This window comes from Chiloscyllium plagiosum, chromosome 39 (assembly GCF_004010195.1).
Source record: "Chiloscyllium plagiosum isolate BGI_BamShark_2017 chromosome 39, ASM401019v2, whole genome shotgun sequence".
Taxonomy (NCBI): Eukaryota; Metazoa; Chordata; class Chondrichthyes; order Orectolobiformes; family Hemiscylliidae; genus Chiloscyllium; species Chiloscyllium plagiosum.
Genome location: NC_057748.1, coordinates 11,575,156 through 11,592,267, shown reverse-complemented (window position 1 = coordinate 11,592,267; position 17,112 = coordinate 11,575,156). Strand labels below are relative to the sequence as shown.

The 17,112-nt window shown below is 45.2% G+C and overlaps 1 protein-coding gene across 1 annotated transcript in view; it reads right to left on the bottom strand.

Annotated features, from left to right (window-relative positions):
- Positions 1-1,647: 1,647 nt before the first annotated feature.
- The window catches only part of LOC122542240 (parvalbumin alpha-like), a 28,541-nt gene continuing 13,076 nt past the window's right edge, over positions 1,648-17,112 (bottom strand). Inside the window, exons 2-5 of the mRNA XM_043679770.1 lie at positions 13,584-13,652; positions 9,429-9,561; positions 5,206-5,315; positions 1,648-1,897 (exon numbers count right to left, since the gene is read on the bottom strand). Coding sequence (XP_043535705.1) covers positions 1,869-1,897; positions 5,206-5,315; positions 9,429-9,561; positions 13,584-13,644 — 333 coding nt within the window. The 5' untranslated portion in view covers positions 13,645-13,652 and the 3' untranslated portion in view covers positions 1,648-1,868. The remainder of the gene's footprint in view (positions 1,898-5,205; positions 5,316-9,428; positions 9,562-13,583; positions 13,653-17,112) is intronic.

Genomic DNA, 17,112 nt, shown 5'->3' with positions numbered 1-17,112 from the left:
CATTTGTGTCATTATTGTTGCGCCATTGAAAAAAATCCTGGTGGATCTTCTACCATAATTCCTCCTTCATGCAATATCCCTACAACCCTCATTTCCCTTTGTGCCCCAATATGTCTTGGCCCTGCTCTTGAAGCTACATGACAATGAGTGTTATTATCCCACTCGGTAAGGAATTCCTAGGAATTGCAATCTTCTGAGTGAAAAGGTTTCTCCTCATCCCGGTCCTTAATAACTGACCCTCATCCTGAGACAATAATCAATCTGGCATTGTCCCTGGGTCACTATTCTAAAGTTCCCATCCTCCCTGGGGTAACACAAGCATTGTTTTATTATGGCTTAATTCTAGACTAGGGAGGCCTGTGCGTTTCACAGGGTTACATGACATTGCAATATGTGACATCCAGTAAAAGTACCCACCTCTTCTTCAGTCACTCTCTGTGTGTGATGCAGTCAACTCAGCCACATGTGCGTCTGATGTACAGCAACTCAATAAGCATAGAACCCAGACCATGCATGTGAGTCTGTGATATCGCAACCTTCTACACAGTGTTATAAACAAAACTTCTAGATATCTGGCTCAACAAGCATTCACTTATCTGTGGTACATGCTAGACAGACTTACATATGCAGTCAGTATCCGTGTTATAAATGAGTTCTGTTCCTGTGTACATGCATATATTAACTTGTACACATGTCAGAACCCAATACAGTACAATATGGAGTAGCCATTCATCAGTCCGATGGATCATTAAAATTAATAGTCAAGATTAGAGTGGTGCTGGAAAAGCACAGCAGGTCAGACAGCATCCTGATGAAGGGCTTTTGCCTGAAACGTTGATTTTCCTGCTTCTCGGATGCTGCCTGACCTGCTGTGCTTTTCTAATCTTGACTCTAATCTCCAGCATCTGCAGTACTCACTTTGGCCCATTAAAATTAATAGACACCTGTGTGCGATCTCATTTGTAAGCCGGAACATTCATAAGTCAGATGTTTGAATATTGGGAACTGCCTTTATAGAAAATCACAAGCGGCATTGAGAGTAAAAACACCCAGTAGTTTAAAAAGAAGACCTGAGATTTCCTTTTTGATGGATGATAAACTTGAGTGTTGAACAAATTTTCAAATAAATTATATGAAAGGTATGCCTTACAGGCAAACCTGTGCTGCTATACACAATGTAAGGAAAGTGTGCATTCACCTGCTGGGTCAGGTGACCAAATGCAACAGCTCAGTTGGCTGAACAGCTGGTTTGCGAGTAAGGTTGACAGTGTGGGTTTAATTCCGACACTGGTCAAGATGCTCATGAAGGATTCTCCTTCTCAATCTCTTACCCCCTTTTCTTGAAGCACGGTTATTCTCAGGTTAAACCACCAGGTTACGGTCCAGCCGGTTTATTTGAAATCACAAGCTTTCGGAGCGCTGCTCCTTTGTCAGGTGACCTGTTGAAGGAACCGCATGCCAAAAGCTTGTGATTTCAAACAAACCAAATCGCTAATGAGCGAGCAGCTTTGACTAGATCAGGAGTTTGAGGTTCATACCTGGTGATGAGGGACCCTTGTAGGCAAAAGCTAGACCACCAATCTAGCAACACTTGGAGCAAGTTTATCTTGAACCAACCATTAAAGACAGAACACACAGAGGCCATTATTTGTCGGACCAAATTATTCTTTTGACATTTATTTGTTTGACAGCATCTTCCGGCACAAACACGAGTATAAAATGTACAAATAAATAGAAGGAATTCTGGGTGGACATTAATTAATGAAGGTTTTCTCTGGGGCCAGGGTGGGGTATTGGGATCGTTGTGAATTCAAATGGTGAGGGGAGGGGAGGAGTTGGTAAAGGAGCAATGATTTGGTTCAGTTCTTTTATGCTTGAGCCACCAGCTTCGCAAATTCTGCGAGGGGAGAGAAGGGGGAAAGAAAAAGAGGAAAAATTAAGGAATTAAGACATCAAATTAAAACGTTTAAAATGAATCAGCAGAGGTAGCGACTGCAGTTGGCTGTTTCACACTTTGAGCCATTTTCCTTGTTACTTTTATTTATTCCAGACATGAAAGCAAGACGTCACACAACACCAGGTTATATCCCAACAGGTTTATTTGAAATCATGAGCTTTTGGCGTGCTGTTCCTCCGTCAAGTCACCTGAAGAAGGACCAGTGCTCCAAACGCTTGCGATTTCAAATAAACCTGTTAGAAATCAACCTGGTGTCATGTGACTTCTGACTTTCTCCACCCCAGTCCAACACCCGTACCTCCACATCATTGACACGAAAGCATCACTGGTTAGGCCAGCATTTATTATTCATCCCTAATGAGTCAGCCAGATTGTTGTGTGTCACACGTAGGTCAAATCAGGTAAGGATGGCAGATTTCCTTCCAGAAGTGTTGACCGCAGACCTGGTAAGAGCAGGGTGAAAAACTTTGTGTATTTTCTTTGACCAGCCAGAGCACATCTTTAGAGAGGTAAGGTGTCTTTTGTTTTTTTGATATGGTCCTGGGACACCTTTTGAGAGGTTGAGGGACCTTTAGGGAATGTTAAGTGCCCTTTCCAAGGAGGTAATGTGCTCTTTAGAATAGCTAAAGTAGAGATAGAAGATTGGCGGAATAGACTCAAGGGACTTAATAGCCAACTCCAACTCCTATCTCCTATATTAACTGTCAAGCTCATTGGAATTGTCAAAAGCAAACCCTCACTCTGTGTGTATGTATCTTGCAAACAAAGCTTTTCACTGCACTTAGGTACACGTGACGACAATAAATCAAACCAAATGTACATCACAACCTTCTAAACAGTGTTCTAAATAAACATCTATGTATCTGGCTCAACAAAAGTGTAACTATCTGTGGTACATACTACATGGACTAACACGTGGAGACAGGAAGATGCAAGCTAACACGGTATTTAAAAGTCTTCCTTTTTTTTCTTTTGTGGGATGTTGTTGTCATTGGCTGAGCCAGCATTTATTGCCCATCCCTATTGCCCCCTTGAGAAGGTGGGGGTGAGCTGCCATCTTGAACCACTGCAGTTCACCTGAAGTGGGTTGACCCACAATGCACTTTGGCATGGAATTCCAGGATTTTGATCCAACTACAGTGAAGGAACAGTGACATACTTCCAAGTCAGGATGGTGAGTGGCTTGGAGGGAAACTTGAAGGTGGTGGTTTTCCCATGTATCTGTTGCCTTTGTCCTTCTAGATGGAAGTGGTCATGGGTTTGGAAGAAACTGGTCTGAGGATCTTTGGTGAATTCAAGCTTTAAAAAATGGACCTGAATTGTTAGTGAAGCTGATGCAATATCCTGCATCTTTCACTAGGCCACCCCATTTAAATCAAGAACATGAGTGTTTGGCTGCAGTTCTAGTGTTGCCAACCTTCCAGAATGGTCTTCAAAATCTTCAAGGAGTCTGATAGCACCTTTTACTGGACAAAAAATGTTGTAAATCACAACAGGTCAGGCAGCACCCATGGAGAGAGAGCAGGCTAAGGCTTTGAGTCAAAATATGAGCTTGCTCTCTCTCCGTGGATGCTACCTGACCCTCTGTGATCTCCAGCATTTGTTGTTTTCAGTACAGATTCCAGCATCTGCAGTAATTTGTTCCTCCACCTTCTTAAAAAATTCTATGAGCACTTTTTTTTATTAGATGATTGGACACAAGAGTTAACTGGACATTGACTGTAAAGGACCTTTCCTGATGAAGGGCTTTTGCCCGAAACGCCGACTCTCCTGCTCCTCAGATGCTGCCTGACCTGCTGTGCTTTTCCAGCACCACACTCATGACACTGACTGTCAAGAGTCATCCATTCAGAGGACAGAATCGATTCCTCATCCAACTGGCTGTACAAAGGTGGCGCAGCAGATTGATTGACATGTCAGGCACCAATGGCGAGAGTGTGGACGAAGGAGTGGGATGGATAGTAAGTGGAGATCATGTGATACTGGTAACTTGAGGACACGGTTTCATCAGAGTGGGGAGGGCAACAGTGAGTGGATGGACAACAAAGAATGCCCATAGTTGCTTAAGGTGAAACCTGTGTTCGAGCACTGCTGAGAAGAGAGTGGCACGGTGGCTCAGTGGTTAGCACTGCTGCCTTACAGTGTCAGTGACCCGGCTTCGATTCCCGTCTCGGGTGACTGTTTGCGTGGAGTTTGTACGTTCTCCCCGTGTCTGTGTGAGTTTCCTCCCATGATCCAAAGGTGTACAGGGCAGGTAAATTGGCCATGCTAAATTGTCTATAGTGCATTAGTTAGGGGAATGGGTCAGGATGGGTTATTCTTCGAAGGGCCAGTGTGGACTTGTTGGGCCGAAGAGCCTGTTTCCACACTGTAGGGAATCTAATCTAAAGATTGAGATGTGGCCAAAGCGTTTTTTGCCTTGTGCTCAACAGGAGTGAAACACAAGTAAAGCAGATCTCAAAGGGAACAGCAATTTACAACGCCATGTGAAAAGGCCGTGCTGCAATGTTGGCAACTGGATTCTGGTTGACAAGAGACATTCCTGCAGTAGTTAACTGCCAAACCTGTGGTTCCATTCAAACTGAGCAAGTTCACTCTAGGTTGGCCTAGGCATTGCTATAGAGAATGAATGCCATTTTTGATTGTCAAGAGGATCAAGGGTTACGGGGTGAAAGCTGGAGAATGGGGTTGGGAAACCTATCAGCCATGTTTGAATGGCGAAGCAGACTCGATGGGCTGAATGGCATAATTTCTGCTCCTGTGTCTTATGGTCTTACGGAAGGCACCAAGCGGTGCTCTATGACCCTCCAACGATCACCCAGCTGGGACTGTGGGAGCACTGCAGTATGTCACAAAACCCACATCCTTAGGTTCACTGGTTCAATTCCGACACTTGTGGCAAAGTGGGTAGTGTCCTTACCTCTGAGCCAGGAGGGCCACCTTCAAATCTGACGTACACTAGGGGAGTCATGACACAACTGAGCAAACTGATATAAAAATAATGCCCCTCAATCGGTTATAACAGATAGCAATTTGGGTTCTTGTGGTAATGTCCCTACTTCTGGCCTGTGAGGTACAGGTTCAAGTCCCACCTGCTCTAGAATACATCAATGAATGGGTTGATTAGAAAATTTCTATAGCACTAGCTTCTTGTGAACTATATAGTACAGTCAGATCATTTCACATGCAAGTAAATAGATGTCACCATACTATAGTCTCAGATCTAATCGTCGGAATCAACTACATACCTTCTGCTCCTATTTTGCCATCATGATCCTCATCTCCGGCTGCAAGCAAAGCTTTGGTTTCACTGTCGGAGAGTTCTCTTCCATTCGCATGAAAGCTCTTTAGCACAAGTCTGTGAAAAGGGCAAGATACAAACGAACAAATGACAATTAACAGCCACTGCTTCCTCAACTTCTAGGGCTTCGATTTTTATTCTTCCTTGAAAATCATTTCTTCTTCAGACAGCGCCCCTGATGATGCAAGGGTCACGGATCATGCCTTATGCTGTGATTTTACACTAGTGCAAGGAGATGTAAATCTACTGCAGCCAGAACATCAGGCAAATCCCCTGCTGCTGCTGCTGCTATCAAGCCAGAGATTGGGGTGGCATGGTTAGCACTGCTGCCTCATAGTGCCAGGGACCTGGGTTTGATCCCAGCCTCGGGCGACCATCTGCGTGGAGCTTGCACATTCTCCTTGTGTCTTTGTGGGTTTCCTCCCACAATTCAAAGATGTGCAGGTTAGGTGACCTGGTCATACTAAATTGCCCATAGTGTCCAGGGAGGTGCAAGTTAGGTGCATGAGTCAGTGTAAATCTAGGGCAGGGGAATGGGTTTGGGTGGGTCGCTCTTCAGAGGGTCAGTGTGGACTCGTTGGGCTGAATGGCCTGTTTCCACACTGTAGGGATTCTTTCTTCTTCTAAGCATAAACTCAACCAACCCCCTGACACTGACTACTCCCTGCAATTTCGACCCATCCCCCTTCACACCTCCATTGCTCAATCTACCTTCACTAGCCTCTATTTCTGCCCCCTCCTGTGAGGATGTTTAAAAGTACTTGTGGGTTCAGGTGCATAGATCTTTAAAATGTCATGGTAAGTTGCAGAAAATAATCAAGGAAGCCAGTGGAATGCTGGCCTTTACGTCTAGATGACTGAACTATAAGGGGTTCAGTCCCCTTATTATGCTGCAATTATACAAAACCCTGGTAAGACCCCACTTGGAGCACTGTGAGCTGGGCACCATACCTTCAGAACACACTCTTCCAACTTCTTCAGTCAGGCAGTAGATACAGAAGCTTAAACACATGTACCAACAGGTTCAAGAACAGCTTTTTCCCTGCTGTTATTAGACTGCTGAATGGACCTGATAAATTCAAATAACATTGATCTTGCTTTGTGCATCTCCTGTGCAGCTGTAACATTGTAGGCCTCATTCCAACTAAGCACCCTGTGATCTGTGTGTCCTTGTTGCTATGATCTGCCTGTACTGCACACCAAACTGTTCACTGTACTCAGGTACATAGAGTCATAGAACAATAGAGCTGTACAGCACGGAAACAGACCCTTCGGTCCAACTCGTCCATGCCGACCAGATATCCTAAATTAATCTAGTCCCATTTGCCAGCACTTGACCCGTATCCCTCTAAACCCTTCCTATTCATGTGCCCATTCAGAAACCCTTTAATGTTATGACAACAATAAATCAAATCCCCCCAAAAAATCAGAAGGATGCTTTGGCTTGGAGGGAGAACGCACAAGTTTGCCAGAATGATACCTGGATGTAAGGGGTTGCGTTAATGAGGAGTGAAATGCAAAAAAGGTTTTAGAAAATTAAGGGATGATCTGGTCACTGTCTTCAAGATGTTGTCAGGAGAAGACAGGGTAAATATAAATTTCCATTATTTGAGGATTCTTGAACTAGGGGACATACTTTGAGAATTAGGGCTATTCAGATTAGAAAGCACTCCAACACACAAATCATAGAATTCCTACAGTATGGAAGCAGACTACTCAATCTACACTGACCCTCCACACAGCATCCCAGCCAAAACCCACTGCACTCTACCCTATAATCTTACATTTCCCATATCTAACCCCCCTAGCCTATACATCCCTGAACACTATGGGTAATTTAGCATGGCCAATCCATCTAACCTGCATATCTTTGGGCTGTGGGGGGAAACCCAAGCAGAGAAAGGAGAATGTGCAAATCCCACCCAGGCAGTCACCCGAGGAAGGGATTGAACCTGGGTCCCTGGCACTGTGAGGCAGCAGTGCTAGCCACTGAGCCACTGTGCCACCTGAAAGCAAGAATAGTACCCCTGACAAACACCCCTAGCATCTCCTCTGCCTGCTATAATGGTGATAGATGATTGGAACTCCCTTCCACAAATGGCAGTGCATGTTGATCTGATGTTAATTTTAAATCTGAGATAGATTTTTATTTTGTTAAGCAAACATAGTCAGGGTTATGGGCCAATGGAGTTAGGTTACAGATGAGCCATAATCTCACTGAATGGCCTACTCCTGTTCTTATGCTTATACTGTGTTATATGGGTTTGGGGGTGATAGATTCTGGTACAAATATAATATGGGACTTTTTAACTGTATTTTTTTGCAAAGCATATTTTGTCTGCTCTGGACATTCATATGTATAGATTAGATTCCCTACAGTGTGCAAACAAGCCCTTCGGCCCAACAAGTCCACACCGACCCTCCAAAGAGTAACCTACCCAGACCCATTCCCCTCTGACTAATGCACCTAACACTATGAGCAATTTAACATGGCCAATTCACCTAACCTGCACATCTTTGGACTGTGGGAGGAAACCGGAACACGCGGAGGAAACCCACGCAGACACAGGGAGAATGTGTAAACTCCACACAGACAGTTGCCCGAGGCTGGAATTGAACCTGGGACCCTGGTGCTGTGAGGCAGCAGTACTAATCACCGAGCCACTATGCCACCCATAAAGTATAGAGTCAGATAGGGTCACACAGCACAGAAACAGACACTTCAGCCCAACTTGTACACGCTGACCAGATTTCCTAAACTGAACCAGTTCCATTTGCCAGTTTGTACAAGAGGAGAAACAAAGTTAACAAAGAAACTAGTATTTCTTGGAAATGAATGTATTGGCCATAACAGATCTCCATTTTGCAATCTAACCAGTTTCTCTCATTCACTAGCTTTATTGGATTATCCTTCTGGATGGGCCCATAATGGAAGTCGGAAAGATGTTGTGAAACTTGAAAGGGTTCAGAAACGATTTACAAGGATGTTGCCAGGGTTGGAGGATTTGAGCTATAGGGAGAGACTAAATAGGCTGGGCTGTTTTCCCTGGAGCATCGGAGGCTGAGGGGTGACCTTATAGAGGTTTATAAAATCATGAGGGGCATGGATAGGGTGAATAGACAAGGTCTTTTCCTCAGGGTAGGGGAGTCCAAAACTAGAGGTCATAGGTTTAGGGTGAGAGGGGAAGGATATAAAAGAGACCTATCTGGTCGGCATGGACGGGTTGGACCGAAGGGTCTGTTTCCATGCTGTACGTCTCTATGACTCCATGACTCTAAGTCAATAACTTAAAACTGAGGCATTGCCGATGTTAATGTCACAGAGTCATTCATCACGGAAACAAACCCTTCGGTCCAACCAGCCCCTTCCGAACACAATCCCAAACCAAACTAATCCCACCTGCCTGCTCCTGGCCCATATCCTCCCAAACCTTTTCTATTCATGCATCCGTTCAATTCTCTTTTAAATGTAATTGTACCCACATCCACCATTCCCTCAGAATAGGAACAGGAAGTGACTTCACCACAGGAAATAACATCACCACAGGAAATGACATCACCAACCCAAAGAAACCCAATCATATAAATAGAAAGCAGGAAATTTCAGCAGTGCTTCGCATGAGGTCCACTGAAGTTGTTACCTAGTACGGTGACGAAACGTATGGAAATGAACCTTTCAGCTCAGCGAGCAACCCTACATCCAAAACCTCAACCTGAGCTACAAATCTTCTCAAAACCCGTTATTCCCCCAGAAGTTCATTCTACACGCAGTCCACCCTCTGTATAAAAATAGTTGCCCCTCGTGTCTTGTTTAAATCTTTCTCTTCTCACCTTAAAAATGTGCCGTCTAGTCTTGAAATCCCCCATCCTAAGGAAAGGAAAACTACCATTAACCCTATCTACAACCCTCACAATTTTATAAACCTCTATAAAGTCGCCTCTCAATCTTCTATGCTTAGATGAAGAAAGTCTCACCAGCCTTTCTTTATAACTCTTGCCAATTTAATATATTTAGCAAGATGGCGTCCTAACTAGACAACTCAGTGTAAAGGGCCCACCTCCCACAGACCAGTTGAAGAATTCTGGTATATTTTAATGCCATAAATGCAACGCTCTGTCAAAAGGTTGCTGAAAGTAAGAGTTCAGTTTAATTGGGCAATTGGATCTTACTTGAGTTCGTCTTCTTCAATGAAGCCGCTGCTATCTTGGTCAAGGATTTCAAAGACTTTTTTCACATCCTCAGTACTCTTTTTCTTCAGACCCACCATAGCGAAGAACTTCTTGTGATCAAAGCTTCCAGGAGCTAGAAGTTACATAACGAGGTACAGTTGTGAGGCAAATATCTTTTCATTCTGGTTTCGCAATTAAGGATGTTATAGCGACGTAGGAAGTTATCTTTTCCCTTTCTCCCTTCATTCCCCTTCTACTGTTAGCCACCAATACCATTTTGGGTCATTGGCCATGGTGTGAGAGATGAGGGGATGGACCCAACTCTCTTCTCATCCAATATTCACCAAGGGCAGACTTAAGAAATTAGGAGCGGGAGTAGATCATAGTCAAATAAAAACAAAATACTGTGGATGCTGGAAATCAGTAACAAAAACAGAAATTGCTGGAGAAACTTAATGGGTCTGGCTGCATCTGTGGAGATAGAAAGCAAAGTTAATGTTTCAGGTCCAGTGACCCTGCTACAGAACGGATTTTGAAGTTCTGAAGAAGGGTCACTTGACCTGAAATGTTAACTCGGCTTTCTCCCTCCACAGATGCTGCCAGATCTGCTGAGTTTCTCCAGCAATTTCTATTTTGGATGATAAAAGCTGGCCTGCTCTTCCATTCAATATGACCATGAACAACTGTAGATTGAAGTCCACTTTTCCTGTGTCCTCCACCCCCCTTGATTTCCCGAGAGACTAAACGTTTTCTCTACTTCACCCTAAAATGTGGAATACCTTAAGGAAAACTAAGAGACTCTGATTAAAGGTAAAGGTCTCTCTTATTTAAGATGAAGATTTGGCGGAATTTCTTCTTTTGGAGGACCATTAGACTTTGGAACGCTCTTCCTCAAAGAGTAATGGAAACTGGGACATTGAATGTACTCAAGGTTAATTTAGATTGAGTTTTGTTTTGATGCAGTCAGGGGTGAGGCAAGAAAGTGGAGTTAAGGTCACAGTCATATCAGGATGTTTGTGAATGGCAGAGCATGCTCAGTGGGCTGAATGGTTTGTTGTTCCTGTTTCTTACGATCTTAAGTTTTCAACAGGAACAGGCACTCTACCTGGTTGTTCATCTGTATTCAGTTGCATTTACTATCATTGTAATGAGTCAGAAAGTGTGGCGTTGGAAAAGCACAGCAAGTCAGGCAGCATCCGTGGAGCAGGAGAATCGACGTTTCGAGCTCAGGAATGTTTCGGCTGTGCTTTTCCAGCACCACACCTTTTGACTCCGATCTCCAGCATCTGCAGTCCTCACTTGTTCCCTGTCATTGTAACAAGTCAACCAACCCAGTACAGAACAGGGATCAAATTCTGCATCTTCCTTCTGAACCCTTGCAGAACTTCTGGGACGGATCAGTTGGAAAGAAATGCACCCACACCACCCCCCTCCCCCACCCCACCCCAGAGAGAAAATTGTGGCTTGAACGTTATCGAGGTGAAGGAAAGGGGTGAACAGCACTGTGGGAATGGCTGTTTCAGACAGCCAGTACAGAGACGATGGCTGAATCACCTCCTGTTGCAATGCTGCAGCAATTTTGGGATTCTGCGTCCATCCCCATATTGCCACTCCAGCGCAATACTGAGAAATATTACATCATTGGCAAACATTAACAGTTAGCTAAAAGAAAAATACTGCAGGTGCTAGGAAACTGAGAGTGCTAGAGAAATGCAACATCTGTGGAGAGAGAAACAGAGTTAATGTTTCGAGACCAATACAACTTATCTTCAGATCTCTAGGTAACTGCCGGTTCTGGTGCATTTGATCAGCGTTATCACAGGGACTTTTGGTGCCTATGGCTATCCTCATGTTTGGCATAAGGGCAGTACAGTGGCTCAGTGGTTAGCACTACTGCCTCACAGCGCCACAGGGACCCGGGTTCAGTTCCAGCCTTGGGTGACTGTCTGTGTTGGGTTTGTGCATTCTCCCCGTGTCTGTGTGAGTTTTCCCATTTCCTCCCCCAGTCACAAAGGTGTGCAGGTTAGGGTGGAATTGGCCACGCTAAATTGTCCCATGGTGTCCAGAGATGTGTGTAGGTTAGGTTCAGGGTTATAGGTAGAGGGTTAGGTCTAGCTGTGATACTCTTCAGAGGGTCAGTGTGGACTCGATTGTCCAAATGGCCTTTCCTCCACGCTGTAGGGATTCTATGATATGGTGCAAAATACATTGCCAAGGGCAATGTGAATCTTGTATCTGTCTCTCAGAGATGAGTTAGGATTGAGACGCAGGACTGAAGGGGGAGCAATGGTGCAGCGCACTCTCACAGCAGCTCCGTCAAATACATTTAGCTGTCGCAACTATTCATGATTACCCAACAATTACCCAGGATTCAGGTGTGGTGTAGCAATTGAAATATTTTGACATGCTTTCATTTCCTTTCATGGTGTTTCTCTTTACCACAAAGCTACATAGAGCAGGGCTATCATTTACTTTTAACGGTTACGGATTGTTACTCCTTTACCTCAGATGTGGCGATGGATTGATCACTCGAGAGACTGGCGCTGGGTCCCCAATTCAATGGATTATTGCAGGACCCTGGTGGAAGTCAAGATGGGCAGCACGGTGGCTCAATGGTTAGCAGTGCTGCCTCACAGCACTAGGACCTGGGTTCAATTCCAGCCTCAGGCGACTGTCTGCGTGAAATTTGCACATTCTCCCCTATCTCACTGATGGAAGCCATGATGTAGAGGTGCTGGGGTGGACCAATTCAGAACTCACATGATACCAGATTATAGTCCGGCAGGTTTATTTGAAATCACAAGCTTTCGGAACGCTGGTCTTTCGTCCTCACCTGATGAAGGAGCAGCGCTCCAAAAGCTTGTGATTTCAAATAAACCTGTTGGACTGTAACCTGGTGTCATGTGACTTCTACCAATTGAAGTCACCATTGGCTGCTTATTCTGACCATTTTCTTTAACTTGTTTTTCTTTATTTTCTCTATTTTTTTGTACCCAGGTACTTTGTACCTAAGATAGTGCCACGAGTTGGCAATATTGTACATTTTTCACCACACTCCTGATTTGTTTTGTAACTTGAGTAGACAGGACAATAATTCTAATTCTAATTCGTTTGGACAATGCTGGTTTAACTAGAGGCTCAGAGCTTTTGATGGTCACTGGATCTTACAATGTTTGAAGGAAAAGGATAATCTGCCGCTACACTGGCTCTTTAGAAACTTTAGTTGCTCCCAGACCCTGTAACTAACCATGGTTCAAGCCACCTCATTCACGAGCTACACACTACAGTGTACCACGGTTATGTTCAGTGCTAGTGCAGCAGGTAAATTTTCCCAAGAATTCACATGCTCAAGAACCATATTTTGGGGGAAAAGGCATCAAAGAAAAATGACACTGACTGACCACTTCACAGAATCCCCTACAAGTGGAGAAGTAGGCCGTTCGGCCCATTGAGCCCACACTGACTGTCTGAAAAAGCATCTCATCCAGACCCACACCTCTTAGTTTCTCACGGCCAATCCACCTCCCCTGCACATCATTGGACTGTGGGAGGAACCCCCTTCAGACACGGGGAGTGGCACAAACCCTCCGAGGATGGGATCAAACTGGGGTCCTGGGTGCCGTGAGGTAGCAATGCTAACCACCAAGCCATCCTAACTTACTGTGATACCCCCAGCGCAGTGATGGTGCAGCAGTGAAAGAGTGCATCTTCAAAGCTAAACTCCAGTTTAATGGAGGAAGAGCCAGACAGAAAGCGTTAAAGAGAGAAAGAACGAAAGAGAAAGAACGAAAGAAAAATGAAAGAGGGCATAGGAAGAAAGAGAGAGGAATGGAGGCAAGAAAGAGCGAAGGAATGAGGAAAGAAAGTTAGATAAAGAAAGAGAGAGGAAAAAACAAGGAAGAAAAAGTGAGAGTGGAAGAGTGAAAACATCAAGAGAGAAAGAAAAGATGAGAAAGAAAGAAGGAAAGAGGGAAAGAAAGGATGAGCAAGTGTGAGGGGAAAGAAGGAAAGAGGGGAAATAAAGAGTAGAGGAAGAGATGGAAGAAAGGAAGGGGGGGGAAAGACAGGATAAAGTAAAGAAATACAGATATCAGAAAAGAAGAAGGATAGATAGATGACTTGAGAGAGAAAGATCTGGTAATGTGTTTCACTTACTCTGGAAAGCATCAAGGGCTGATTTGATGTCTGCTTCTGCGAGATACTGTGTCATGGGCATGTTTGCAGCTGTTGAAGAAAAGAAAATATTAATAGCACAGACTATTTCTTCGCAAAACCATGGTTTTCATTCCCCTTTCCATATTTATCAAAATTACAACACGAGGGGAAGCCAGTCTGGCCACTGTGTCTGAGCTGATGTGAACATTGATTCGACAAGTGGGAATGTCTACAGTGAATCCCATCCTGTCCTATCCAAATCCAACCCTCTCATTTCAAAGCTTTGTCCTATTCTCCTTTAGATAAGAGTGTGTTTCTGCTTCAAGGCTATGATACTCTGGGGGCTCAGTTGGATAGCCCCAAAAACAAACATGAGGTTATTGACGAGAGTTTGGTTTGTACACAATCGATATATTGCAAAGTTAAAAATCACACAACACCAGGTTATAGTCCAACAGGTTTAATTGGAAGCACCAGCTTTCGGAGCGATGCTCCTTCATCAGGTTCAAGGAGCAGACATGCAGCAAGCATCTGCCATTGGTTGGCTGGATGTATCAGCCCGAGGTTAGCCTGCACCACTTGAAGGAGAGGTGCATTGCAGCTATTGCAAGTACTGGCAGCAATGCAGGGTGTCAATATTGGCAGCAATGCAGAATGCTAATGCTGGCAGCAGTGCAGGATGCTACTATTGGCAGCAATGCAGAATGCTAGTCTTGGCAGCAATGCAGGATGCTAGTGTTGGCATTAATGCAGGATGCTACTGTTGGCAGCAGTGCAGAATGCTAGTGTTGGCAGCAATGCAGTATGCAAGTGTTGGCAGCAGTGCAGGATGCTAGTGTTGGCATCAGTGCAGGATGGTAGTGTTGGCAGCAATGCAGTATGTTAGTGTTGGCAGCAGTGCAGGATGCTACTGTTAGCAGCATTGCAGGATGCTACTATTGGCAGCAATGCAGTATGCTAGTGTTGGCAGCAGTGCAGGATGCTAGTGTTGGCAGCAATGCAGAATGCTTGTGTTAGTAGAAATGCAGAATGCTACTGTTGGCAGCAGTGCAGGATGCTTGTGTTGGCAGCAATGCAGAATGATGGTGTTAGTAGCAATGCAGAATGCTACTGTTGGCAGCAATGCAGAATGCTAGTGTTGGCAGCAATGCAGAATGCTAGTGTTGGCAGCAGTGCAGGATGCTAGTGTTGGCAGCAATGCAGGATGCTAGTGTTGGCAGCAATGCAGAATGCTAGTGTTAGCAGCAATGCAGGATGGTAGTGTTGGCATCAGTGCAGGATGCTAGTGTTGGCATCAGTGCAGGATGCTACTGTTGGCAGCAATGTAGAATGCTAGTGTTGGCAGCAATGCAGAATGCTAGTGTTGGCAGCAGTGCAGGATGCTGGTGTTGGGATCAGTGCAGAATGCTATTGTTGGCAGCAATGCAGGATGCTAGTGTTGGCAGCAATGCAGAATGCTAGTGTTGGCAGCAGTGCAGGATGCTGGTGTTGGCATCAGTGCAGGATGCTAGTGTTGGCAGCAATGCAGAATGCTAGTGTTGGCAGCAATGCAGAATGCTAGTGTTGGCAGCAGTGCAGGATGGTAGTGTTGGCAGCAATGCAGTATGTTAGTGTTGGCAGCAATGCAGTATGCTAGTGTTGGCAGCAGTGCAGGATGCTAGTGTTGGCAGCAATGCAGGATGGTAGTGTTGGCAGCAATGCAGAATGCTAGTGTTGGCAGCAATGCAGAATGCTAGTGTTGGCAGCAGTGCAGGATGCTAGTGTTGGCAGCAATGCAGGATGCTAGTGTTGGCAGCAGTGCAGGATGCTAGTGTTAGCAGCAGTGCAGGATGCTAGTGTTAGCAGCAATGCAGGATGCTAATGTTGGCAGCAATGCAGAATGCTAGTGTTGGCAGCAGAGCAGGATGGTAGTGTTGGCAGCAGAGCAGGATGGTAGTGTTGGCAGCAATGCAGGATGCTAATGTTGGCAGCAGAGCAGGATGGTAGTGTTGGCAGCAGAGCAGAATGCTAGTGTTGGCAGCAGAGCAGGATGGTAGTGTTGGCAGCAGAGCAGGATGGTAGTGTTGGCAGCAGAGCAGGATGGTAGTGTTGGCAGCAATGCAGGATGCTAGTGTTGGCAGCAGAGCAGGATGGTAGTGTTGGCAGCAGAGCAGAATGCTAGTGTTGGCAGCAGTGCAGAATGCTAGTGTTGGCAGCAATGCAGAATGCTAGTGTTGGCGGCAGTGCAGGATGCTAGTGTTGGCAGCAATGCAGAATGTTAATGTTGGCAGCAATGCAGAATGTTAATGTTGGCAGCAGTGCAGGATGCTAGTGTTGGCAGCAGTGCAGGATGCTAGTGTTGGCAGCAATGCAGGATACTAGTGTTGGCAGCAATGCAGAATGCAAGTGTTGGCAGCAATGCAGAATGCAAGTGTTGGCAGCAATGCAGAATGCTAGTGTTGGCAGCAATGCAGGATGCTAGTGTTAGCAGCTGTGCAGAATGCTAGTGTTGGCCGCAGTGCAGGATGCTAGTGTTGGCAGCAGTGTAGAATGTCAATGTTTTACCAGCGCATCATACCAATGTTGGCAGCCGTGCAGAATGCCAATGTCAGCAAAGCATAATGCCAATCTGACCTGGGAACAGTGATCAAAGGTATGGCCCAGGACAATGTGTGCTCTAAAGGTTCTGCATGCTGCATAGGAGGCTTGGGTGTCAGGAGGGGAGATGTCTTGTTGAGTGGGGTGAGGAGGGGACCGAAGTTCCTCCTGAGACATATTTGGAAAGCAGTGGGAGCAGGAAGCTTGGGGTCAACACTGAGATCTGACCTCTGAGGATCTGGATACAAGGGCCACAAGGAGTTCAATGATCTCACAAAAGAAACTGATATCTGGGGATTCGTGAAAAGCAGACATCACTGACAAGGGCTCTATTTGTTACCCATCCCTAATTGCCTTTGCTAGGCCATTTAATAAGGCCATTAAGAGTCAACTACATTGTTGTGGGTTTGAACAGGTTTAGGTTTCCTTCTCATTCATAATATTTACAACAGCCGCCATCACTGAAAGTAGCTAATATTTCAGATTAATTTATTTGAATTTGAATTCCAAATGTTGCCATGAAAGGCTTTGAACTACCATTCTCAGAGCTGTTACCTGTCAACAGCCCCTCTCAGCATTCATTTCCCCACAATCTCACGAGTGAGCACACATTTAGCACTGCCATAAACCGCACGCTGATATCTCACAGCTGCCAGACTATGGTGCAGCTCCGAGCGACCTGTTAGCTCTCAGAGTTCCAGAAGAAATCCAAGGCTGGTGTGACCCACGTGGACAGTGGATGAACGGCTCTGATTTTGAAGCTTGCAAGGATCCCCATGTCAGACGAATTACACTCATGAGGGACGATGTGGAGCTGGGGACAATCAAGGTCCATTTTAGTGATAGCATGAGCTCCCCCAGGTTTAATACCGGCATGTACACTCTTCAGTCTGAGACAACTGCCACTGTGGTTGGATACGTTTGCCTCCATAGCTGAGCTCTTCCGACAGCT